The sequence below is a fragment of the Pristiophorus japonicus genome, chromosome 11, assembly GCF_044704955.1.
Source record: "Pristiophorus japonicus isolate sPriJap1 chromosome 11, sPriJap1.hap1, whole genome shotgun sequence".
NCBI lineage: Eukaryota > Metazoa > Chordata > Chondrichthyes > Pristiophoridae > Pristiophorus > Pristiophorus japonicus.
In genome coordinates, this window is record NC_091987.1 from 177,114,362 (window position 1) to 177,141,167 (window position 26,806).

Sequence of the window (26,806 nt, forward strand, 5' to 3'; positions counted from 1 at the left end):
AGGCTATGGATGCTGGGATAATTGGAACTTTCAAAACTGAGACAGCTTTTTGTTAGTTAAGGGTATCTAGAAATACGGATCAAAGGTGTAAAAATGGAGTTGAGATGCAGGCCAGCCATCATATAATTGAATGGCAGAGGAGGCTCGAGGACCCGAATGGCCTCCTCCTGTTCCTTGTATTCCTATGTCTGTGATAAGTTAGCTGATCTCCGTGTTGATGCAGAAAGCCTGTTCCAATTGATCTCATCACCCTGGGTTTGAGAGTAAAATCAACTGAGAATCCCACTCCCAATGAGCTCTGCAGGAAACTGCACAAGCGTTGGTGTTGGGTGAGGGCAGGGTCATACTGTGATGCCCCAAAGGTCAAATAATCTGATCAAACTCAGCCGAGGCTCACACATGAATAGTAGCTGTTGATCAAGTTAGCAGATGCTGGCGAAGCAGTAACCATCGAGGAGTCGCTACCTTCAGGCGAGAAGGAACTGGGCCAGATTAGTGAGCGGGGCAATGGAAAGATTCAGCTGGTATTGGGTGCACTGCAGCTGAGTTTCATTGTTGGAGACTTAAATGTTTGCATTAAAGTTAGAAGTGAAATTCAATTTTGCTTGTAAAATGGGACATGAGCTATAATGGCAATAACGGGGTGGATAGTATGGTGAGGGGTTCAAAAACCAGGGGTGGGTTTTGAGGCTGGGGGTGAGGGGGTTGCGAGTTAAACATTAGGAAGTTTGCAAGAAGGAGCCAAGTTTGAGAAATGGTTTCATGCCAAATAGAAAAAAGACTTGAAAAAGTTACCAGGGATGGTCAAGAAGCAGACAGTAGAAATGGTGCAACAGGCTATTTGTTACTTTTCTGGAGTGTGCAGGGATAATGTGTGAAGGACGGTAGGTGGGGCTGAGATCAATGGAAAGGGATGAGCTTGTAGGTTCTAATTGCCTTTTTCTGTTCTTAAAAATGCTTTTGCTTTCATAAGGAACTTGTATTTATATTGCATTTCAGTTAGATTGACGTATAATTTACATTTCAATTACACTCGCTGTTGAGTAGGAAAATGCAGAAGCCAATTGTACACAGCAAGATTCCACAAATGGCAATGAGATGAGTTACCAGATAATTTGTTTCTGGCAGTATTGGTTGAGAGAGAAATATTGGCCAGGACACTAGGAAAACATCTTGCTCTTTGATTTGTGCCCTGCGTCTATCCAGATAAGGTGTCATTTAACATAGGAACAGGAGGAGGCCACTTAGCCCCTCGAGCCTATTCCGCCATTCAGTAAGCTCATGGCTGATCTGCGACCTAACTCTCTATACCCGCCTTTGCCCCAAACCCTTTAATACCTTTTAAATTGACCCATTCAGAAGATAGCATTGCTGACAATGTAGCACTCCCTTCGTACTGCTTGCTAATGTCAGCCTTAAACATGTTCTCAGGAGTTGGACTTGAACCCTCTAAATTTCTAACTGGGATCAGCTGAGTCAAATTTCAGGGTTTTGAAGTTGGGATGGGCCGGATGAGATGTATATGGAGCTGGCGGGAGACAGTGACAGGGCAAAGTTTCTGAGGTGGATTATTCATTTACTGTCTTTCAGTGAAAAGTCCGAGGAGGAAGTGGCGAAACACCTAAACCCTCTGAAGGTTCTCCATCGTGTTGAGCATTTGCTAGAGGAGGACAGCATAATTGTGACCGATGGGGGTGACTTTGTGGGCAGTGCTGCCTATATCTTGAAGCCTCGAGGACCCCTCCGATGGCTCGATCCTGGTAAGTATAAACTGAATAGTCGAAGGAGCCCCTGGGTTAGCAGTGGGGTTAGCGGGAGCAACCAGAGGTCCTGTTTCTGGTTATATTTGAGTTGGAAAATGGACATTGGTGAGAGCTGGCTGGAGTTCAGCTGTGGTTTTTCCCCCTCTGCTTAAATAACCAGTTGACACACTCTGTCCATGCTTGGAGACTGGTTACTTGGATGGGATACTAGAGAGTTTGCGTCTCCAGGAGTGGGGGAGAATATTTACATAAAGAGCAAGGGCTCAATTTTCCTGGGTCATTTGCATTGTTTTTTTGGCACGCGCCATTTTTTCTGGCGTCATTATTTAATTCAAAGTTTCTCCCCGGAATCTGCGCCGGCGTAACTGCTTTAGTTAAGATTTTTCTACATTGGGTTTTTTGATGTCATCGGGGCGATCCCTCAAGCCTATACCAGTTTTCAGCATTTTTCACAGTTTGCCCCCAAATGTTTTCTCCTAAGTCGGTGTATCTGGCCACTTCTGAAAAACCTTCTGGTGAGTTAACAGAAAACAGCGCACATTGACAAATCGGTGCAGAGAGACGTAATTGTTTTTCATCAAAATCTTTGGAGAGTCTCTAACACTTGAAGTTCAACTCTTTTTCCTTTCAACGAGAACGTGGATTTCTGAAGTTTTTTTAAACTTGCACGCCACCACCGAACATCTTCAAGCAGGGCTGGAGGGGGGTCGTTATGTCGGCCGTCAGAATCGGCCCGCGCCCGGACACAGGAACTCGGGGATCGTCTGGAAAACAAGCCCGGGGGGGGGGAGGAAGGGAGGGTGATCGGAATGCTTCTGCACTGAGCCCGGGGAGGGAGGTGTCGATTGGAAGACTGCAATGAGTTTGGGGTGGGGGTTTCGTGAGGGAGGAGAAGTCTGAAGACCTGGGTGTGGTCCATCCAGACAGACCTTTGGGAAAGAGAACAAAGAATCTGTCCTGCTTGCCGCCTTGGCGTTTTGAGCTTCTTGCAAATATAAAATTTAACAATTGGGGGGCATACTGACAATGCCATACCTTGTGCGAGCCTTCTGCATGATGGTGCTACGAGGAGACAATTGATTTGCCGTCATCGCATGAGGAACCTCAGAGCCCGTAGGGGTGCTGGGCAGGAGGCCTTACCCACGTCGGGTATATCGAGACAGGTGTTCGTACCTGCACCTGAGTGATGCAGACTGTGTCAGAAGGCTGTGCTTCTGCAAAGAAGTTGTAACTGAGATCTGAGTTGGTGAAAGCAGACCTGCAACCTAAAAGCGTCAGGAGGACTGCTTTGTCAGTTGAAGTGAAGGTTACAGCTGCACTTTTATTCTATGCCTCTGGATCGTTTCAAGCTACAACTGAGGATGTGTGTGCCATCTCTCAACATGCAACACATGTCTGCATTCGGCAGGTGACCGCTGTAGTATATGCACGGAGGAGTGACTGCCTGGACGATCATGGGGAACTTTATGTAATGTGTGAAAGGGCTGTGGGCTTCTCCAGGATTGCTGGCTTCCCAAAAGTATAGGGCTGCATTGGATTGTACCCACATCGTCTTGCGAGCACCTTTGGAGGATTCCAAGATGTACAGGAACAGAAAAGGCTTCCGCTACATTAATGTACAGCTCGTGTGTGATGTCGTGCATCGCATCATGTCAGTCGATGCAAGATACCCTGTGAGCACCCATGATGCGTTCATCCTACATGAGAGCATTATATCTGCCATGTTTCAACAGCAGCCAGAAGGGCAGAGCTGGCTACTAGGAGACAAAGGATGCAGCCTCGCCACCTGGCTCATGATGCCCCCACGCGTAACCCAGACGGAAGCTGACCGGGAATACAACATGTCGCGCAGCATCATAGAAAGGCCAATTGGCACCTTGAAACAGTGTTTCCGATGCCTGGACCAATCTGGAGGCTACTTGCTGTACTCTCCTGACATTGTTGGTCAGTTCACTGTTGTGTGCTGCATGCTGCATAACTTAGCAGCAGCTGGTAGGAGAAGACCCACCTGAAGTGAGAGTGGCTGATGATGAGGAAGATGCAGATGACGAGAAGGAGGATGAGGACGAGGTAGCCATGCAAGTACCTGAACCCGGAGCACAGCGGCCGAGGAGGCCGGGCCGTCGTGCCCCTTCAAACGATTGCTTGAGCCTTGCACCAGCAGCTCATCCGTGAATGCTTTGCTGCCTGAAGGTTCAGTGGCAACTATTCCACATGGACCATGTTTACTGTTTGGACCTGTTCCAAAGGCCCCAAGTTTCCACATGATTTGCTCCTGATTTTTAGGAGCAACTGGTGGAGAACGGAGTATCTTAGAAATCGGAATTCTCCACATTTAAGTTTTCTGCAGTTCTAGTCGGGTAGAACAGTTTCACCTTTTGAACAGAATTTTTTTTCAAAAGGGGGCGTGTCCGGCCACTGACGCCTGATTTGAAAGTTTCCACAGTGAAAACGTACTCCAAACTAACTTAGAATGGAGCAAGTGAAGATTTTTGTTGGCTTGAAAAAACCTTGTCTACACATTAAAAAATCAGGTGCAGGTTACAAATTAGGCGTCGGGAATGAGGTGGGGGGGGGGGGCGGCAGAAGGGAAGTCATTACATTCTACAATAAATCCTTAGTTATACTTATACAAATAAATCCAACCTGAATAAACATTTATAAGCAAAGAAAAGATTAAATAAACCATGTTCCTACCTGTGTGAAAGTCTTTCAGGCAGCGGTTTGCCGTCGGGACCGACCGACGGCAGGGAGAAGGCTGCAGGAAGCCTCATTACTTGAGGCAGCCATTCCCGACGGCAGGGGGAGAAAGCTGCAAGAAGCCTCAGTGCTGATCATGGAAGGGCAATGTGGTTTTATTAAAAAATGAAAAAAATTGAACAGCTGCAAAGAATTTGAATAGTCTCAAACAAGTGCATGTGTACTGTTTATCACAGTCTATCTTTAATTACAGAATGCACTCCCTCACCCTCACACACAGAAATATCAAGAAAATTAAAATACAAGCCTTTGCAAGGGTTCAATAAACACATTGTCACTTTTTCTGCAGCACTTTTTAAAATGGCCGAGTGCCAATGTTTCCTTCAGACTGCGCGTGCGCAAACGCTCCAACGTGCATGCGCAGGGTTGCCTGCACGAAAAAAATCTCATTTAAATTGTACCCGCCCCCTCCTACTTACAAAATCGGTGTGAGTGGTAGGCTCCGCCCCCTTGGCGCCGCGCCAAGCAGATATCGAGCTGCAAAGCGCTCGAGAATAGCGCGTTTTTTTTTCAGGCGCCGTTTTCGGCGCAAAAAACGGCCGCCCAGCACGGAGGGGCGCCTGTTTTGCCGCGTGTGGAAACTTGGGGCCGTAATGTTGTATTGTGTTAATGGAACAAATGATGAATGATTCTTGTTTCCTCCAAAAGTTGTGTTAATAATCGAGCAAATAATGGAGATGATTCAGATTTAATGTAAAATGTATTTTATTCAAAAGTTTAACACAGTTCTTTGTACTTAACTTTAATAAAATTATTCTTGTATCAAACTTTAAAAGTTTTCAGTTACGATCACTTGCAAACTCTAAAATCACTCACTAACTTTTAAACTTGTAAATTTATATAACTTAAAAAATCTTTTAATTTGAGAACAACAGTTACAACAGTAACAATAATAACAGCAGCAGCAAAGAAAGGCTGCACCCATCCCTCTAAGACCGCCCACCGCTCTTGTTCTTGGTGACCGCAGGCGGTGGCGCAGCGTTTCTGGGGTTGGTACCAAGCTTCTACTTTCTAAGATCTCGGGTAGTGCGCACCCGTTGAAGGTGGGGGAGCGGGGGTGAAGGGCCCAAGCAGCAATGTGGAGGGCCCGGCTTGGGGCTCTTCAGAGGCTGGTGTGGGGATTGGAGTGGGAGTGGCAGTTGATTCTGTCAATGGGCGTGGGGTCTGGGCGTGTTCCCTTATTGCAGCAGCTACGTCCAACATGCCGTCCCTCATGCGCCCTGACAGTGTCTCAACTACGTCCAACATTCCCTCCCTCATGTTTACTGAGTGTCTGAACTACCTGTGACATTCCTCCCCTCATGTTCAGTGATAGTGTTTGCACCATCTCTGACATTCCCTCCCTCATGGTCACTGACATGGTTTCAGCTGACTGAGATATTCCCTCACTCGTAGTCCCTGACATCGTTCCCATTTCTTGTGAGATTGCTGTTACTTCTCCCGACAGTCCTGCTACCTCATCACTCACCCCACTGATGGTGTCCAGGAGTGATCGCGAAAAGGCAATGCTCTCCCCACTTAGTTATCATCTAAACCACATCTGTTAGATCCTGCACCTCAGGCGAGCGCAGTCGAGCTCTCCTTCCCCTTCTCCCCACGTGTGTGGCTCGCACCCCACCACTGGGACTTGGAAGGTGGGGCCCTGGGTGTGCCTCGCCTCTCTGCACTGCACCACACCGCTGGAACTCACAGCCTTGGAAGGTGGGGCGTTGGGTGTGCCTCGCTGCACTGCACCACACCACTGGAACTCACAGCCTTGGAAGGTGGGGCGTTGGGTGTGCCTCGCTGCACCCCACCGCTGGGACCCGCAGCCTCGGATGTTAGGAAACCATGGAATGTCCCACCAACACTCAAACCACTAGTCACGGAAGGGGCTGGCACCTCAATGGGCGGCACCTGCACCTCCACCAAAGTCAGTAAAATAGTGGGGGCTTCATCCATCTCCATTTTCCCCCCTTCCCATGCTCTTGGTCTGGAGGGTGTGATTGGAAGATGTTCTCCTCTTCAGGCCCATCGTCTATCGTCAGGGTCGGCCTCAAGTTCTGCAAAATATAACTGAACAAACACATGATTAGCAGCAGAGGAAGGGACCGGGTGGGTGGCGTGAGTAGGCTCACACAGCGCAGGCAGCAGGCTGATTTGAAGGATCACGATGAATGATAGCACATTACATCAGCACGGTGTAGCTGATGGGAGACATCCTCAGGAACCGAAGCATAGCTAGCCTGTGCAGTATTTAACATTTAGTAAAGCCAGACTGTGGAATTTGCAGGACTTACCCTCTCCCTCGAGAGTAGGCCCAACTTGTGCAGTGGTGGTTGCTTTACTCTAGGCAGGGCCCATCAAAGCAGCGACCCTCTCTTCCAAGGGTGTCAGTGGCTGCAGATTTGCTGGGCCTCCTCCTGTTCGAGTTCTTTCCCTTTCATTATGTGCCACCTTCCTCTGCAAAGATGAAAATGTAACTTTTTAGAGGGTGTCTTTCTGCTGGGTGGGACTTATACAGCTGGTCACATTTACAATTGCAATTGCATTGAATAAATAAAAATATTACTTGCACTAATTACTACTTTTTGCACTGGCCTCCAGATCTTGCGGTGGTCACCGTTGCACAGTAATCTTCTGCAACTTGGTTCCAGCGTTTCTTCTTTTCTTTGGGTGGAACTTTTATGTGACCTCTGCTGGTGTCCAGCTCCTGCCATCTGCCCTCAATCACAGTAACTAGTGCCTCCATTTCATCCTGTAAGAAATTCTTGGTCCTTGCACCGCGTTGCATCTTGTACTGCTGCAGCTCTGATTTTTCCAGTGTTCTCACTCAGCACTCCTCACACAACTGGCTCTTTAAAAATGGCTGATTACAGACCCGGAGCTGTGCTGCGCATGTGCGTCCATTGAAACAATACCAAAAGCCTCACTTTTTTTGTCGCACATGCGCAGAAGGTACGGCATCGTTTTTTGGCGCAGACAGCAGGCTCCACCCCCCGAGGCGACTGGACAGGCTGCACGCCATCAAATTTGAATTATACATCGGGGAAACTGGCAAAATATTTCTGGCCTAGAAAAACAGGCGTAACTCTGGCAAAACGTCAGAAAACGGGCTTGGGAAAAATTGAGCCCACAGTCAGTAACACGGCCTTGGGGTAGGGGTTACTGAGTGACAGTGTGAGGGAGCAGGATTAACATCAGTAGAGATACAGTCAGTATGCAGAACATGATGCTGTTGAAAGAAAGGAGTTAGTGGGGTTGACCTGTTTGATGCTGTCCCACAAGTTGTATGACGGGTGGGGCGAGAAGGCACAGCTATGGTCTACATGGTCGTTCCATATTCAAGAAGATGTGTGATTGATCATCAGAAACTTCATTCTGCTTGAGATTTCATTTAAAACAAAGACTTGCGCTTTGAACTAGTAAAATCTCAATGTAAGATTGTGCTAACAGCAGTGGGTAGGGACTCCCCCTTGTGTGTATTTTTATAAATGCTAGTAAATTGCTGTGGAATAGACTCTGGCCAGTTGATGATTTTTTAATATAAACAAGATGATGTCAGAAGTTGGGAGAATGTCATGTTTAAGACACTATAATAGAAGTGGGGTATCAAAGGCCTTTAGTCCATTCAATCTAAATGCTAACTGATCATCTTCCCATTACAGCTTAACATCCACTGGAACAGGCAAGCAGACAGGACCTTGGAGACCCTGACAGTGCAGCACCGTCTCAGTACTGCATTGGAGTGTCACCCTAGGTTGCTAATCCAACTCCTGGTTCTATAATCGTCTGACCTAGAGGCAAAACAGAGTCAAACTTCTCCCAGTGACCCAGTCCATACACTGAATGATTTAAGACCAACATTAATCAGCAGCTCTTGTGTTTTTTTTAATTTGTTTGTTAGAAATGCAGACACTGATTACAAAGATCTTTCATCTCTCTCGTCTTTCTGTTCCCAGGAGCGTTCGGGACGCTCGGAGTGGGGGGTGGATTTGCACTTGGAGCCAAGCTTTGCAGACCAGAGTCACAGGTCAGTGCAATCTACCTTGCTTCCTCACTCACACAGCGGACTGCTCTGGCCTGTGGATGTGTACTGAACAGGCACCTTCAGTAAGGAGGGGAGGGAGTTTGAATACCTATTAAAGATTTCATCCAATCATTCAAATGTTAACATTTTTGCTTGACTTGAGAGAGCCAGGGTGAAAGAAATCCTGCCCGTCAATGTTTTGATTCATTGGTGCCATGTTAAAACAGCGTATCTGCTTCTAGCCTTTCACCTCTGGGATCTGGGCTTAAATCCAGCCACAACTGTTGAGATGAAGCTCTCGGTGTAGAGATTTAAGCAGAGGGATCAAGAAATTACCTTTTGCACAGCCCTGGTTCTGCCGCTACTGTGCAATTTCGGGCCAGATAGTGAAGGGAAATCCGTACTTTGGGACCAGCAACCTGGGCTGCAAGAGTCTCAGTATTCCTATAAAATGAGATTAACCCAGTTGCTAGTGAGCACGAACCTAAAGCATTAAACTTCCTCCAGGTTGGCAAGTTCATTGAGTGTAAGGATGGCTGTAATTTGCCAACTCTGGTGCCGATGGGGTTTATTTTCTTAAGGTTAGGATCTTGACACATTGGTCCAGAATCTGCTGAGGAACTAATGGCAAGTTCACGGTGCGTGGCCTTTATTAGTGCATTTAATTTAATTCCTCCCCCCCCCCCCCCCCCCCCCACCCCCAGCAATTTGTGGCAAGGAAGAGATAAGCTATGATTTGCAAAATGCCACAAATTGCTGGAGGATTTGCTCCAGTCCACTGTTGGCCTTTCAAAAGCAGCAGCTCCACCTCCCCGTGAGTTTCAAGAAATTGCTGCATTTGTGCTGTAATTACGAATCAAACTTGCTGCAGAAAGTTAGGGGTGCTATTTTGTGGTGTAGGGGCTCTGTTCATGAGGTGATTTTTGGCCCTGATATGAAATTCGATCTCTCCGGCCCAAAAGGGAACCGTTGAAACTGTGGAGACTCACTCACTTGCAGGTTGTGATTTGTTCCTAGAGGTTTTTTAATATTTTTTTTTCTTGGCACTTTCTTTCTGTTTTCGCGATCCCAATCTTTCTTTTCTTTTTCTGGACTTGATTTGACTCTAATTCATCCTTCTCTGTCATTCCTGTTTCCTTCTCGATCCGTTAATTTTATTGAGACTGTTGGCCCTGTCGTTTACCAAGGTCCCAGATATCCCCTTGCGTCGTTTGTGGCACAAAATTAATTGGGGCCGAGGGGAAAAAAACCCCAACAAGACGCTCACTGCAAGATGCACTGCTCCAGCAAATTCTGGATCATTGTTAGGGTACAGGGAGCTTTACTGTGCATCTGACCCATTGTTCCTGGCTTGTGATAGTTGGATACCAACACCGAGTGCCCCAAGTGTAAAATTGTTGTATTCCGAGCTCCAGCTTAAGTCACAAACGTCGATCACGAGTTTAAAACACTGGCTCTTGTTTTTAATGAAGTGTGTTTGTTGTTACTGCACCGTGGGGAGTGACCCCATTCTGCTATTCTGTGGAGATCAGTAAACCCTTGTCCTCAGTCCCTGTATTTTATTTTGTGTCTAGGTTTGGATTGTTTATGGAGATGGTTCCCTTGGCTACAGCATTGCTGAATTTGATACGTTCAAACGTCACGAGGTACGTGCGATACCTTCGCTGGTACTAAACGGGCATTTGCTACCATTTCACGCTCTTATCTCCCAGCTCTTGGCTGTCGTGATGAGTGCGCACTGCACCAAGGGGATGTCTCGTCAGTCTGCAGACATCTTCATTGGGCGGTAATTCGTATTCTCAAACTGTCCAGACGCCGTATTTTTGCAAGCTACCCCTTTGCACAATTTCTTTTTAGTGAAAGTGCTCTTTGCTCTTTGCTTGAGTTTCCTGTACTAAATCTTTTCCCCAGTTGAGTGAGCAATGGGCCAGCCTGCTTCCAGCTGTGCTCCAGTGACTCACTGAAAGCAGCCGTTGGGAGGATTGCGTCTAATGTCTCTTTGGCTCAGTGTCAATTTCTTTGTCTCTGATTTTAAGCTCCTGCAAAGCATGGGACGTTAAAGGCACTATAAATGCAAGTTGTTATTCTGTGACTCTACCCCTCTGGACTGTTAGCAGTCAACCTCCTTCCTCCTCTGAGTCACAGCAACATGTTTCAAGTAAGCACGAGACACTTCGTAGTTGAGTGTACGGAACAGACTTTGTTGATGCACAGTACAGGTGATCAGCCTGCCAAAGAAATGGTGAATACCATGCTCCTTTAGACATTATTTTATATCGAAGGTAAATGTCTGCATGATGTATTTATTCCAAAATCCTTTTAAGATTCATGCAAATACTTGTGGGTCGAAATTCGGTCCTGCCGTTTTTGAGGCAGTGATACCGGCTGAGCGCTGAATTTAACAGCAGGTGGTAGGTGCCGCCTCAAACTACAAAATTGAGTTTTCCCGCCCAAAGATGAGCGAGCAGCGCTAAAAGTGGCATTGTGCATTCATCCTCGGGCACCAATGGAGCGGGAGCTCAGGAGGCTGACCGAATTTCCCGATGGTATCTGCTGGCATGTGAGAGGAAAAATTGGGGAAAAAAAGTTTCCGATAATGTCCCTCGCCCACACTTCCCCACTGGTCCCATTAATACATAAATGTTAAAAAAATAAATAAACAGAGCCACTTACCTTGATCCCTGATGTCTTGCCAGCTTTCCCAGGCTGTACAAACGCCTGCCGGTAAGGCCACCGTACTTGCCTAATTTCGCAGCCGTGGCGGCAAGTGTGCGTTGCACGCTTGATGACATCACCACATGGGTGGCGGCCGAACGCGCAGCAATATGTCTTGCTACCGCCCCCACTGTCCAAGTACATTTAGCGTGAGCCCAGGAACCCAGTCGTCGCTGACGTTAAGTACTTAGCCATCTGTTAACATCCCCTCTCTGGAGGTAACGGGTGGCATTAGAAACGGAATTTTGACCCCTTGTAGTTGCTTATTCCAAAGCTACTTCCCTTCATCAAGACTTCCGGATGTAACTGTCTTTAAACCCTTTAGAACAGGCTTTATCAACTGTCATCTTTCCATTCTATAACTAATACATACCTCTACCTATGTTACCCTAAAATTATACTTCAATCATTCATGGCTGACATCATTACTAGCACTTACATCCGTACATAAGCACTTTCGCATCAGTAGACACTCTATGCTTTCCTCTCTCAACACTTCAAAGCCATCCTGTTCATATCGGAAAGCCTGTCACTCCAAGATGCAAAGTAGTTCTGTTATTAACCCTTAACCCTTCAGGATGTCCAACATGCATCTCTCTAGGATGTCCAACATGGACATCCCAGACCCTCTGGCTCAGTATCTCCAAACGAGCGTGTGGCGGAGATTGTTCACTCACCATGTGGGGAGTCACTGGTATGGATCTGCTCCCAGCTGGTCAACGGTGCTACACTGTAGAGAGGGTGCTTCAATTTACTAATGTATTTTAGCAATAAAATGAAATTGTCTTGACATCTGTGTGATCATTTATGTAGGATTTAATTTGAGTCAATGTTCTCATTAAAGGAGCAAAATATGATGAATTGTAAAGTTTGGATAGATGATGTGTTACTGATTGTATCTTTATTGATGATCCATCTGCCTCACTGTCACTCAGTAAACCTTCCCCCAACACCCTGGGAGAAATTTAGAATTCAGCAGAGAAGGACTAAGGGTTTAATTAGGAGGGGGGAAATAGAGTATGAGAGTAAGCTTGCAGGGAACATAAAAACTGACTGCAAAAGCTTATATAGATATGTGAAGACTAATGGAGGGCCCTTACAGTCAGAATCAGGTGAATTCTTAATGGTGAACAAGGAAATGGCAGACCAATTGAACAAATACTTTGGTTCAGTCTTCACTAAGGAAGACAAAAATAACCTTCCGAAAATAGTAGGGGACCGAGGGTCTAGCGAGGAAGAACTGAAGGAAATCCTTATTAGTCAGGAAATGGTATTGGGGAAATTGAAGGCTAATAAATCCCCAGGGCCTGATAGTCTGCATCCCAGAGTACTTAAGGAAGTGGCCCTAGAAATAGTAGATGCATTGGTGGTCATTTTCCAACATTCTATGGACTCTGGATCAGTCCCTATGGATTGCAGGGTAGCTAATGTAATCCCACTTTTTTAAAAGAGGGAGAGAGAAAACACAGAATTATAGACCGGTTAGCCTGACATCGGTAGTGGGGAAAATGCTGGAATCAATTATTAAAGATGTAATAGCAGCGCATTTGGAAAGCAGTGACAGGATCGGTCCAAGTCAGCATGGATTTATGAAAGGGAAATCATGCTTGACAAATCTTCTTCTAGAATTTTTTGAGGATGTAACTAGTAGAGTGGATAAGGGAGAACCAGTGGATGTGGTGTATTTGGACTTTCAAAAGGCTTTTGACAAGGTCCACACAAGAGATTAGTGTGCAAAATTAAGGCACATGGTATTGGGGGTAATGTATTGACGTGGATAGAGAACTGGTTGGCAGACAGGAAGCAAAGAGTGGGAATAAACGTGTCCTTTTCAGAATGGCAGCCAACCGCAAGCTCTTTACAATATATATTAATGATTTAGATGAAGGAATTGAATGTAATATCTCCAAGTTTGCAGATGACACTAAGCTGGATGGCAGTGTGAGCTGTGAGGAGGATGCTAAGAGGCTGCAGGGTGACTTGGACAGGTTAGGTGAATGGGCAAATGCATGGCAGATGCAGTATAATGTGGATAAGTGTGAGGTTATCCACTTTGGTGGCAAAAACAGGAAGGCAGATTATTATCTGAATGGTGACAGATTAGTAAAAGGGGAGGTGCAACGAGACCTGGGCGTCATGGTACATCAGTTATTGAAAGTAGGCATGAAGGTACAGCAGGCAGTTAAAAGAAAGCAAATGACATGTTGGCCTTCATAGCGAGAGGATTTGAGTATAGGAGCAGGGAGGTCTTATTGCAGTTGTACAGGGCCTTGGTGAGGCCACACCTGGAGTATTGTGTGAAGTTTTGGTCTCCTAATCTGAGGAAGGACATTCTTGCTATTGAGGGAGTGCAGCGAAGGTTCACCAGACTGATTCCCGGGATGGCAGGGCTGACATATGAAGAAAGACTGGATTGATTGGGCTTATATTCACTGGAATTTAGAAGAATGAGAGGGGATCTCAGAAGCATATAAAATTCTGACGGGATTGGACAGGTTAGATACAGGAAGAATGTTCCCGATGTTGTGGAAGTCCAGAACCAGGAGTCACAGTCTAAGGATAAGGGGTAAGCCATATAGGACCGAGATGAGGAGAAACTTTTTCACCCAGAGAATTGTGAACCCGTGGAATTCTCTACCACAGAAAGTTGTTGAGTCCAGTTCATTGGATATATTCAAAAGGGAGTTAGATGTGGCCTTTACGGCTAAAGGGATCAGCGGGTATGGAGAGAAGGCAGGAGTAGGGGGTACTGAAGTTGCATGATCAGCCATGATCATATTGAATGGTGGTGTAGGCTTGAAGAGCCGAATGGCCTATTCCTGCACCTATTTTCTATGTTTCTATGTTACTGACTATCTCTACTGATAATCCAGCTCCCTCACAGTCACTCAGTAACCCCTCTCCCCCATTGCCCTGTGTTGCTGACTATCTCTACTGATAATCCTGCTCCCTCACACTGTCACTCAGTAACCCCTCCCCACCAAACAATTAGATAGTTAACTTTTTAGATCAAGTGTGAAAGAGCAGTTTGCTTTGACATATGATGCAGATACCAGAGGGCATAATGTTCATGTTGAGTATATTTAGATTTATTTTTTTCTCTATTAATCCATATTCTTTCAGACTCCCGTAATCGCCTTGGTCGGTAATGATGCCGGCTGGAGCCAGATTTCCCGAGAGCAGGTTCCATTGCTGGGCAGCAACGTGGCCTGTGGCCTGGCATACACCGGTACGTGGCAGGCTCTTCAGCTGTGGTAATACGGAACCGAGAAATCTTCATTCGCCCACCTCTTGCTGGTTTGGCGTATCGATGGCAGGCAGAGGAAAGAAAGAAAGACTTTGATTACTATAGCGCCTTTCACAACCACCGGACATCTCAAAGCGCTTTACAGTCAATGAAGTACTTTTGAAGTGACTTCACTGTTGTAATGTGGGAAACCTGGCAGCCAATTTGCGCACAGCAAGCTCCTACAAACAACAATGTGATAATGACCAGATAATCATTTTTGTTACGTTGAGTGAGGCGCAGGCAGCAGAAGGAGTGTGTGGTAAACCAGTCCCACCACCCCTTCCCCCGACAAATATCTGTCCCACCTGTGACAGAGTCTGTGGCTCTCGTGTTGGACTGTTCAGTCACCAAAGAACTCACTTCAAGAGTGGAAGCAGGTCTTCCTCGATTCTGAGGGACTGTCTATGATGATGATGTAGGAAACGCAGCAACCAATGTGTGCACAGCAAGCTCCTATAAACACCATGTTTTTGTTATGTTGATTGGGGGATAAATATTGGCCAGGACACCGGAGATAACTCCCCTGCTCTTCGAAATAGTGCTGCGGATCTTTTACGTCCACTTGAGAGAGCAGACAGGGCCTCGGTTTGAAGTCTCATCCGAAAGACGGCACCTCCGACAGTACAGCACTCCCTCAGCACTGCACTGGAGTGTTAGCCTAGATTTTTGTGCTCAAGTCTCTGGAGTGGGATTTGAACCCACAACTTTCTGACTCCGAGGCGAGAGTGCTACTCACTGAGCCACAGCAGACACCTGGAATGGAAGAGAGGTGGAGTGCAATTCATATAGATGTATAACTGCACGTGAAAAGCAAATGGCTCGAATAGCTTGCAAGCTGTCTATTTGCTGGCTCTGAACCAGTTTTACTTTGCATACAATATGGACGCAACTTGACAGGAAGTACAAGTGCAACAGGCTTAGAACGTAAAGTGAAAACTTGTCTCTGCTCTTGTATCTTTGCTCCTTTCCTTGAGGAACTAGTTCCAAGCTGTCAACCACTGCCTTGGTTATTTGGCGAGATCAAATCTCCACGTCCAAGTGTTGGCAGAGTATCTGGCAGTCTGTCTATTGGGGAGGGCATTGCAACTTGGCATTATTCCCTCTGCTTCGTCCTAACTCATGCTTATTCACCCAAGCAGGATTGAGTGGACAGCTATCAGCTGCAGGAACTTTTTCTGTGGCTCGAACTTGGGGCACGGTGCCCAGTTGCCCTCCTGCCGTCCCACTGGGGATCCGCTTACTCGGGGCAGCCCTAGAGTAGAACCAGCATTCAGTTTCCCATCGTACATTTACAAGTTGAGCCATTGGAAGGCGGAGAGGCGATTGAGAATGATTGTGCTGTGCCATTCGGTAACTGGGAGTGTCAGCTGTGGCTCAGTGGGTAGCACTCTCTCCTCTGAGAAGGTTGTGGGTTCAAATCCCACTCCAGGAACTTGAGCACACAAATCTAGGTTGATACTCCAGTGCAGTGCTGAAGGAGTGCTGCACTGTTGGAGGTGCCGTCTTTTGGATGAGATGTTAAACCGAGGCCCCGTCTGTTCTCGGGTGGACATAAAAGATTGTATGGCCACTATTTTGAAGAAGAGCAGGGGTGTTCTCCCCTGTGTCTGGGGCCAATATTTATCCCTCAATCAACATAACATAAAAAACAGATTATCTGATCATTATCACATTTGTGGGAGCTTGTTGTGCACAAATTGGCTGCCGCGTTTCCTATATTACAACAGTGACTGCACTCCAAAAGTACTTCATTGGCTGTAAAGCGCTTTGAAACCTCCGGTGGTTGTGAAAGGCGCTATATAAATGCAAGTTTTTCTGTCTGTCCTCACGTTCTTTCTTCCTCCAATGCATTCAGTTAATTTGGAAATCACCAGTTTTCACTTCACCGGCTTAAAACCTCCTGTTAATTTCCCAAGTCTAGGTGAGGACACCATGAATGAATGGGCACAGTTTAGGAGTCTGTAAACATCGGGCACCAATGGTTCTTCATCATCATAGGCAGTCCCTCGGAATCGAGGAAGACTTGCTTCCACTCTTAGGTGGCTGTACAGTCCAATACAAGAACCACAGTCCCTGTCACAGGTGGGACAGATAGTCGTTTAGGGAAAGGGAGGGTGGGACAAGTTTGCCGCACGCTCTTTCTGCTATCTGCGATTGATTCCTGCATGCTCTCGGCGTTGAGACACTGGTTCAAATGGAAGGTAGTTACATGGCCTCTGTGTCTGTCTGTGGTTTTGAGGCCCCTATTTGTAAGGTGAGGGACTATTGGAGAATGAGAGGCCCAAGCCTCATGCCGAGTGATTCTAGGGGGCGGTGGGGGAGGTGACAGCAGATTGGTGGAGGTTTAGACCGTGCCCGCCTGCCTTTAATTTCAGTTACTGCAGGCACTGAGTGCGCTTGGAGGAAGTAATGACCTCAATATATCTTTTCTCCACAGACTACCATACAGTTGCCGAGGGATATGGCGGTAAAGGCTTTTTACTGAGCCGGGAGAATGAAGAGCAAATGGACGATGTAATCAGGGCCGCTCAGGAGGAGTGCAGGAAAGGGAATCCCACCCTCATAAATGTCCTGATAGGAAAATCAAACTTCAGGGAAGGTTCCATCTCTGTGTAATATCGGCTTCTGTACGGATCATGGGTTTGATGTTTCGCGTGTGCCTTGCCTCATTATACTCGCCCTCGTGGGCATAAACAGACAGGAAATGGAGCGATAAAAGATTGTATATAATCATGCAATAACATTTGATGCAAAAAACAAATACTTGATGCACAAGTTACCAAATCAAAGACTAATTCACACTAATAACCACTGGCATTTTGATTTTTTTTAAAAAGAAATAATGTAAATTTGTTGAATTTTTAGATTGATCCCTGTGTTAATTTTGATGAATTCCTGATCGTTGTACAGCTCGGAATCTTGTAAACTGGTTAATAGTGGTATTCATTACACAGCCTGGAGGCCACTTGAATGAATTTCCCTTTGTCCGCAGACCCTGGGAGACTTGCTGCTGGATGTGCCTCTATGGGCTGCCAGGCTGCGGTGTGTAGACTGAGCTGGAGCACAGCGCTGTTTCCTCTCCGGCAAAAGAAAGCACGGGAATGCTATCGGGAAGCCAGGTGATCCCAGCTCCCACGCAGCGAGTCGAAGGGTCCAGCTAAAATAGAGCTACGGGTCCTTTTCTAGTTTTTCTTTACCCACTTTTGCTCACGAAGTGCCCGGCCTCCTGTCATGGTGACATGACTGAATTCAGGGGCTAACTGTCCAATGGCAGGCACAGCCCTATTTCCCCACCCCCCCCCCATTCTCTGTGGGACAGCCTGTTGCAGCACTTCTGAGGGAGGAAGCCATATGGTCCATTGCACTGTGCTTTGACTGAGCTCTTCAATTGAAGCTGTCTGCTAGATTGCATTTCCCTTCCCTCTCCCTCCACCCTCTGTAATTCTTTTTCAAATACTTCTCCAATTCCTTTATAAAGTTTAGTTCCGTTAGCCACATGTGGTAAAACCATTCCATGTTCTAATAACTTGTGTGGAATTTTTTTTTAACTTCTGTCTTTGTTCTTCTAGTGAAGTTCCTGAGTTTGTGGGTCTTGTTGATGAGTTTTCTAACCTTTCACTATTGACCCTCTCAAAATTCCTCCTGATTTTGAAAACCTCCATTAGTTCCACCGTAACTGCTTTGATGCCGTCTTCCTCTGTTCGTATGGCAGCTTCAAAAGCAGCATGGAGCGCATAGAAGTTATTCTCTCAGGGAAGGATCTTGGCGAGCAATGGTTCACAAGATGTTTGGTGGTTTCCAGCCTCTCCACAGTCCCACATTTGGCTGCCCTTCACCTTCCATTGATGTAGCCGGTCGGTGTTGGCAGTGCCTGGATGAATTTGGCAGTGACCCATACTTTAAGTGGCACAGTGGAGTCAAGGGGTTGGCGTCTGGGGTCTGCGATCTGGTCTCAGTTCTTGACCCCATTGGTTTCCCACATCCTCCACCACTTGACTTCAGCTGAGAGTCCCGGGATTTTGAGACGATTTTGGCCGCTAACCCAGAAGGTGTTCCTGTACTTAAGGTGGCATATTTTGAGCTTCTGGAGATCCTCGTTAATAGGCAGTTTGCGGAGCCTGGATGTATTCTGTTCCGAGCGGTGGCGGCAAGCTATGTGCGAGGACCGGGAACCAGACTGTCGGTGCTGGTTATAGCGCTCCTGTGATGATTCTCTGATGGTCAGTTGCGCATCAACGGGATTTAGACATGCACTCCTGCCTAAACGGGTGCTCGATATTCAGCTCCTGAGAAAACCAGGGCCAAGGTGGATGTCCGCAGGGAGTGGGCATCTGCTCCCCAGCTAACTTGTGGATTAAATTAATCCTGGTTTTTATCTTGGCTGCAGGAGTTGTCGGCATGACAACTGTCACATGGTCCTCTTCGCTCGATGGCCTCTCAGTCCAAAAAAAACAACGTACTCTAACATTCCTTTCTTCCAGTGCAGAAAGCTCAGTTTTTCGAGCATTTCTTTATAACTATCATCTCTGATTCCTGGTGTTATTATCATGAATCTTCATTGCACCTTTTCCATAGATCTAATATCTTTCCTACAATGGGGTGACCAGAGCTGCACGCAGTGCTTCAACTGTGGCCAAACCAACGTCTTGTGATAATTCCACGTCACTTCCTTGCTTTCATGTTCAACGCCCCTTGTTCAAAGTCCAGAATCCCATTTGTCTTTTAGTGGTCTTCACTTGAGATCTCTGTACCTGAACCGTAGCTCTCTCTCCGTTCCTCCCACTCTCGTCAGAAGCTTACCATTTAGGGTGCATTTCTAGGTTCGTTCTCGCAAAACAATGTCCCTTGACATTTACATTCATCTGCTAAACCGACCAGTGTCTTGTTGCAATCTCCAGCATTCTGCCTCACAGTTTGCCCCACCCCCTAATTTAGTCCCGCCCTCCCCACGCCTCCTAATTTAGTCCCGCCCTTCCAACGCCCCCTAATTTAAGGCTGCTCTCCCCATTCCCCTAATTTAGTCCCGTCCTTCCCACGCCCCCTAATTTAGTCCAGCCCTCCCCACTTTTATCAATGTGCTGGGTACCATTCTAATTTTGTCAGCAGTGGTTTGTTGAGATAAGCAGACCTAATGTATACATTTAAAAATGGAATCACCGATTGTTGAATTTCTTCATTTTAAATTTCTGTCCATTTGTTTACATTTTTCTTGACTGATTTAAGAAAACAAATAGCGACTTTAAGAGTAGACCGTTGCAAACGTGTCCCTGGTGCTTTCGGATTAGCGCTCGTGGCTTATCCAAATAATTAACTGCTGCTTTATCTTTTGATGGCTGAGAGATATCTGTTTTCAGACTTCTCGACCTCTGGGCTGTCAGATGGCCCTTCTATGCCAGTGCTGCAGTAGACCAATCCAGTGCATCCACATTAACAGCAAGATTTCTGCACCAATCTTGTGCACCACAGGCTTCACACACAGCCTGATCCTTGATGCTGTCTTCAGCAGTGATCCACTGTCACATCACAGCCATCTTGTGGATTGCAGTAAAAACGGCACATAACCGTTTTGACTTGTCTGGTTTTACCAATCGCCAGGCGTTCTTTAAATTGAGCATTACCCCCCAGTAGGTTTTCCTGCCCATTCTTCCTTGGTGTTAACATCTGCCAACTTTTTATGAGCTAAAAGTGTTCGGCAGTATTTGTGAATAATCCCTCGATCCTTCTCCTTAGGCAGTCCCTCGGACTTGCATACTAATATGAATTCTAAGGTGATTGATGAGACCAATGTAGGACCTACAGTCTCTATTGCAGGTGGGGCAGACGGTGGTTGGAGGGATGGGTGGGTGGGGTGCTTGGTTTGTCGTGCACTCCTTCCACTGTTTGCGCTTGACTTCCATGTGCTCCCGACGAAGACTCGAAGAGTTCGCCACCTTCTCAGATGCTCCTCCTCCACTTTGAGCAGTCTTGGGCCAAGGATTGCCAAGATTAATTTTTTTCAAGGAGGCTTTGAGGATGTCCTTGAAGCGTTTTCTCTGCCTTGATCCATTGGTTGGATTACAGACGTGGTTTCTAGAGTAAGAAAAGACCTGTTTTATTGGCTCGAAGGCCATTGATACAAGGCTGTGCAGAGCAGCTATCAACTAATGACGTTACTTTCCAGCCAAGCATTGTCACCGTTCGATCAAGTATTTGGATCCATCTTGTACAGATATCCAATGTCATCCAGGCTTTGGCCTCAATTGACTGGTAAAGAATCGCGGGTGTTTTGACGCTCCTATTACGTCAAGCTGAGTTTGATCTGTTCCCAGAGGTTGGCGGTGCTGAGAATGGTTCACTACCAGTGCACACTTGTCCCTTGATGCGATTTTGTCCAGGCTGTATTTCAAGATCAAGGCCATCTTCTCCGCGTTGTAAATATGGGCCGTGAGCTGTAGACCCTCAGCATTTGGTGAAGGGTCTTACACTCGTCGGTAGGACAAATCAGCATGTTTCCCTTATTACAAATGTTCTTGCAGCATACCAAGTCTTGAAGAACTAGGGATGGGCAATAAATGCTGGGCTTGCCAGCCCACACTCTAGGAACAAATGTTTAAAAAAGTGGCATTACCACCCGTTGCTGGAGGTGAAATATCCCACACCTCTCTGATTGCGAACATTCGGAACAGCAGTCGGACATTCTGCGCCTCAGCCCTGTTCCGCCATTCAATTCGATCGTGGCTGATCTTCACTTCATTTGCCCGCATTAGCTCTACGTCTCTTGATACGCTTACCTAACCGAAATCTATCGATCTCCGTCTTGAAAGCTGCAATTGGCCCCCAGCATCCACAGCCTTTTGGGGGAGAGAATTCTAGGGTTCCACCACCCTTTGTGATAATGTGCTTCCTGATTTTGCTCTTGAACGGCCTAACACTCATTTTATTATGTCCCCTTGTTCTTGATTCCCCCACCAGAGGAAATCGTGCCTCTGTATCCGTTCTGTTGAATCATTTGAACATTTTAAGCACCTCACTCAGATCACCCCTCAATCTTTTAAACTCGAGGCAATACAAGATAAGTACGCAAGCTGTCCTCCTAATTTAACCCTCTTAGCTTCTAAATAAACATATTGCGATCAATTGTACTGCTGGGATTTTGGGAGAACTCATTAAGCCACTTGGAATATGCATCTTCATATTTTGTAGTTTCTCTTTATCTGCAACGCCCATGTTTCTCCTTCCTACTCTGTCTTTATGGTATACCAGATTTCCACCAGCCCTATCACGGGAAAGATTTTGCAAACTTTTCTGAACTTTCCACGCTTTAGTTGCGCGATATTTATCCTCTAGCATTCTCGATTTTCGTGTACTGCCAGTCTTGGTATCCACCGTGCGTGAGCTGTGATTGGCTAATTTACAGGCCCAAAAAGCACATGTTGCACTTGCTCACGTGTCACACCGTTTGGCATTAAGTGGCAATAACAAGGCCGGTACTACTGTTAGGGGTGCAATGTCGTCGAATTAGCTGTGCTGGAGATTACGTCGACGCACGCAAAGTTTTCGGTATTAATGTGCGGAGATGGGGCTGGGCCTTTTTTTTTTGTCGACATAAATGGGATTTTAACATAAATGGGTTTGAAGTGAGTGGGAAGAATTGTATCAGGAAACTTCAATACATTCCTCTTCTGGTTCTGAAATTAGGCCAATTTCAGCATTCAGGAAACCAATATTAAAGCCAAGGGCCTTGCAACTAGGCTGTTGAAATTATATACAAACACTTACATGGGTTCGTATGAAATTCCTTTGTTCTCATTTAATGCAGGTTAATGGCTCTCCTAAAATAGTCAAGGAATTTAATACAAATGTATTAAGTGCATGTACGCTCACATTCAAACCTAATTTTAAGGCTACGGTAGTTAACTGGAGATGATGCGGGCAGTAATATACTATCCCCTAGATGTCTGTAGTACTGTTTGGCAGTGCATTAGTGACATCTGGTGGCTGGTCAGCAGCACTACAGTAGCCTTTCTCTTTTTTTTGTTTGACTGGGTGGATGCCTTGATTTCTTTCGAAAGTTGCGATGCCAGCCATCTATTGAACAGTTGGCTCAACAATCGTACAGTTAAAACTAGACTGAGATCATGAAAGATGAAGCAGAATATCTTTTATCTGTAACAGTTAAACTTTCATCTCTGCTACCTTTCCCATGTCTCTTCCGCATCCCGCCCGGCAACTCAAACCAAACCAAACTCTTGGGTCGGAGTACAATGTACAAACCCAGAGGCTGGGTGGCAGCGCTCTCGGTGTAACGACCCGCTCCCACTGACGGGTTCCTTAGATTTTCCAGTCTATTTTTCTAAGTTCACCTTTGTCAGTATATTGAATAAATAAAGGTTTCAAACCGTCAACATCCGGTTACAATGATGGGTTTGAGATTATCCATGTAACTCCTTTGCGTGTGACCGACTTGACAAAGATGGGAAATAGTTGATTTAAAAAAAAATGTATGTTGTCCAAAATCAATTCTTTAGGATGTTAATATTTGGGAAATTGGTGATTTCTTTCAGGTCTCCCTTCTGGAAGCAATATATCTTGTTTATGGGGTGATGCAGAATATTTATTTACAGCTCCTTAAGTGGTGTAATATTATTGGAATAGTGCAGTTGGGTGAAGCTTGTAGTTCAGCTGAGTCCTCGGGGCAGCTTGTTGCTCCGACTCCCAAACTCGGTTGGTTGAGTCTCAAGGGCTCCCTAACTTGGTTGGTTAAGCACTGGGGGACTTCCTGCCTCGGTTGTTTGAGTCCCGGGGGCTCCCTGCCTCAATTGGTTGAGGTCGGGGGGGTGTGGTGGAACTCTCTGCCTCGGTTGGTTGAGTCCCGGAGGGGTGGGGGCTCCCTGCCTCAGTTGGGTCAGTCTCGGGGGCTCCCTGCCTCGGTTGGTTGAGTCCCGGAGGGGTGGGGGCTCCCTGCCTCAGTTGGGTCAGTCTCGGGGGCTCCCTGCCTCGGTTGGTTGAGTCCCGGAGGGGTGGGGGCTCCCTGCCTCAGTTGGTTGAGCCCTGGGGGAGCTCCCTGTTATTCATGCTTCACGTGACTCGGGTTACTTTTGTCAGGTCTCTGCTAGGCCAGGGTCCCCTCCAGTAAGACTGAAGCAAAGCGGGGCCTCATCCCACTTGAACTATGGGGCTTCACTAGACAATTGCCGAACTTCAGAGAAGCTTCTAACGTGGACCATATGACCTTCCCCAGTGAAGGAGTTTGTCAAATGGCTGCCAAGTGCAGCGTAGACACCGGGAACCAAGAAACGCCAGAAATGGGGATCGGTTTTTAATCTCTAATCAGTTGACTACAATACTAAGCAAATTTTTTTAATTCTTGAAAGAGAGAAAGTTTAAGTTCAATAATGGGAAATTGAGGGCTGGGTTCAGTTCTACCTCCATTTAATGGTACATGCTGTGTTCTTATACTGTACCTTTGTATTAAAATAATAAAATACTTTATTTCAATCTGAGCCTCACAGTGGAATTTATGCTTTTAACTTGAAACTCCTTTCCCAAGAACAGAGTATCACTGGACATAAGCATCTCTCCCTCCACTTTGCTTTCCCCTGACCAGAGAGAGCTATCTGTTTTTTGATTGGGTGGTTTTTGCTGTTAGTCAAGTGAAGTCATTGCCATTGTTTCACGTGTCCGCTTGGCTCAGTTGGTAACACTCGACTCTTGAGTCAGAAGGTAGTGGGTTGAAATCCCACTCTAGAGACTTGAGCCTATAATGTTGACCAGTGTTGTCCAATACATTAGACAATCTCCACTAATTGGGGATCCAGATGTGGCTAAATGTATTTCTGATTAGTAAATAAATGAGTACTGAATACAATTGTTGGCCATATGATATCAACGCTTGTATTCACACGCTTTGTGTGTGAACTTTAACCTTTTTGTGCATTTGTTGGTAAAATAGCAAGATGAAAAGCAGCAATTGCGAGCATTCTGGGGGGAGGGGGGCATTAATTTCTTGGATGCTGCATGGTGGTATGTCGTTCGTAAATATACACCTGTATTGTGAGTGTATTTACTCCCGGTCTGGGAACGCCTCATCCTTGTGTTCAAATTCCTCCATGGCTTCGCCCCTCCCCATCTTGGTAACCTCCTCCAGCCCTACAACCCTCTGAGATCTCGGCGCTCCTCCAATTCTGGACTCTTGTGCATCCCCAGCTTTCATCGCTCCACCATTGGTGGCCGTGCCTTCAGCTGCCCAGGCCCTCAAATCTGGAATTCCCTCCCTAAACCTCTCCGCCTCTTTACTTGTCCCTCTAAAATGCTCCATGAAATCTATCTCTTCAACAAAGCTTTTGGTCACCTCACCTAACATCTCCTTGTGTGGCTCAGTGTAAAACTTTTTTGCTAACTATGAAATGCCTTGTTTTACTCTGTTAAAGGCGCTATATACATGCAAGGTGTGTGTAAGGAGTTTTCAACTCAAATGGGCGCCTGTCACTAAAACAGTGTTGCCACAGCCAAATCTGTGGCTAGGCTGAAACTTTAGTGCAGTACTAAGAGATATGCCGCCTTTTGGATAAGTTAACCACACCTGTCCCCAGGTGGGCAGGGCAAACGTTACAAGGATATATTCAAGAGGGAGTTAGATATGGCCCTTACGGCTAAGGGGATCAAGGGGTATGGAGAGAAAGCAAGAAAGGGGTACTGAGGGAATGATCAGTCATGATCTTATTGAATGGTGGTGTAGGCTCGAAGGGCTGAATGGCTTACTTCTGCACCTATTTTCTATGTTTCTCAGGACCCCCTCAAAGCCTCCTTGATAAAGTGCAACATCCCCACCGACACCTGGGAATCCCTGGCCAAAGACCACCCTAAGTGGAGGAAGAGCACCTTGAGTCTCGTCGCTGAGAGCGTGCAGAAATCAAGCGCAGGCAGCGGAAAGAGCGTGCGGCAAACCAGTCCCACCCACCCTTACCTCAACGAGTGTCTGTCCCACCTGTGACAGAAACTGTAATTCCCATATTGGATTGTACAGTCGCTTTTAGAGTGGAAGCAAGTCTTCCTTGATTTCGAGGGACTGCCTATGATGAGGTTAAACGCGGCATCATCTACCTGCTCAGATGACAGTAAAAGATCCGCTGTCACTATTTGCAGAGCAGGCAGTTTTCCCGGTGTCCTAATCATCACTACTCAGGCAGCCTCACCAAGGCCGAGTAACCAGTCGTTCATTTTGTTGCTGTGTGCGGAGTCTTGCCTTGTCAGATGTGGTTTCCTGCACCAAGAATGCAATTCATTGACCATGTAGAGCTTTGGGATGTCCTGATTGATGTGAAATGTGCTGCAGAGCTACCAAGGTCTTGTTAATGTAAGATTCTGAATCTGGTAACGTTGAAATACACAAGAGCTTCATTGTGCTGTTTATCCGGAAAAGTTTCAGTATCAGACCGACAGCTTCCCCCGGGACGTTGGCGTGCAGTTCAATCAACCTCTTTTATTCCTTTTCTCATGTGTTTATTTAAAGTGGTCCCTCTGTGCCAGCAGATGGCATCAGTGTTCATGAAGACTTTAACTCGCTGCCTGAACTGCAGTTCATAAGATGTCCACGAAAGGGCACAGAAACTAGATGTGATTGACTATAACGTGTACAAGCTGCAATCTCTTGTAGGACATTGCCAGAGTGCAATCTGGTATACAGGTAAAGCATGCCACGATGCATACAGGCTAGCACATGATCTGCAGTGGGTCATACATGGGCGCACGCGTGTCAGAGTCGCAACATACTTGGTTTCCGATGGCTCAAATTGTAAAAGTTGAACTATTTTTAAACGCATTGTTTATATCCCAGTAATGCTTAGTGAAATTTTATATTGTACACTAATGGTAACAACAAATGCAAGTACAAAAGCAACCTTCTGACTCGGAGGTGTGAGTGCTACTCACTGAGCTGATGAGGTCCGATAGATTGTTTATTCTTCTACCTGCTAAAGTCATTGAGGTATGTGGTGTATCCCGTGAACCAGAATTCAGGTTCGAGGGTTCTCTCTCACTGCTGGGCGTGTGTCGCTGCATTTACCTGGATGATGGGCGGGTGGGGCTGCACGCCAGATTGTAAGGAGCGTGAGCTCGCTCAAAACACATATCTCGGGGGTCCAGGAGCTCAGGAATCCAGTGGCACTGTTTGGAGATGAGCAGGGCTTTTCCCCCAGGCTCCTTGCCATCATTCCTTGCTCAACCAACTGTACCTAGAGCAGCTCATGTGCATTGGTTTGTGGGACCTTGCTGTGAGAAAACTGGCTGCTG

At 46.4% G+C, this 26,806-nt stretch overlaps 1 protein-coding gene across 3 annotated transcripts in view; it reads left to right on the top strand.

Moving 5' to 3' along the window:
- The window catches only part of ilvbl (ilvB (bacterial acetolactate synthase)-like), a 50,407-nt gene extending 24,115 nt beyond the window's left edge, over positions 1 to 26,292 (top strand). Inside the window, exons 11-16 of one of the 3 annotated variants that reach the window (XR_011595923.1) lie at positions 1,591 to 1,760; positions 8,465 to 8,535; positions 10,107 to 10,178; positions 14,371 to 14,476; positions 16,974 to 17,655; positions 25,305 to 26,292. Coding sequence is in view for 2 of the 3 variants with exons in the window: in XM_070894310.1 (XP_070750411.1) it covers positions 1,591 to 1,760; positions 8,465 to 8,535; positions 10,107 to 10,178; positions 14,371 to 14,476; positions 16,974 to 17,152 (598 nt within the window). In the remaining variant the exon portion in view is untranslated. Of the gene's footprint in view, positions 1 to 1,590; positions 1,761 to 8,464; positions 8,536 to 10,106; positions 10,179 to 14,370; positions 14,477 to 16,973; positions 20,358 to 25,304 lie in introns of those variants that run through there. The other 2 variants (XM_070894310.1, XM_070894312.1) reach the window with 2 other exon arrangements.
- The last annotated feature ends 514 nt before the right edge of the window (positions 26,293 to 26,806 follow it).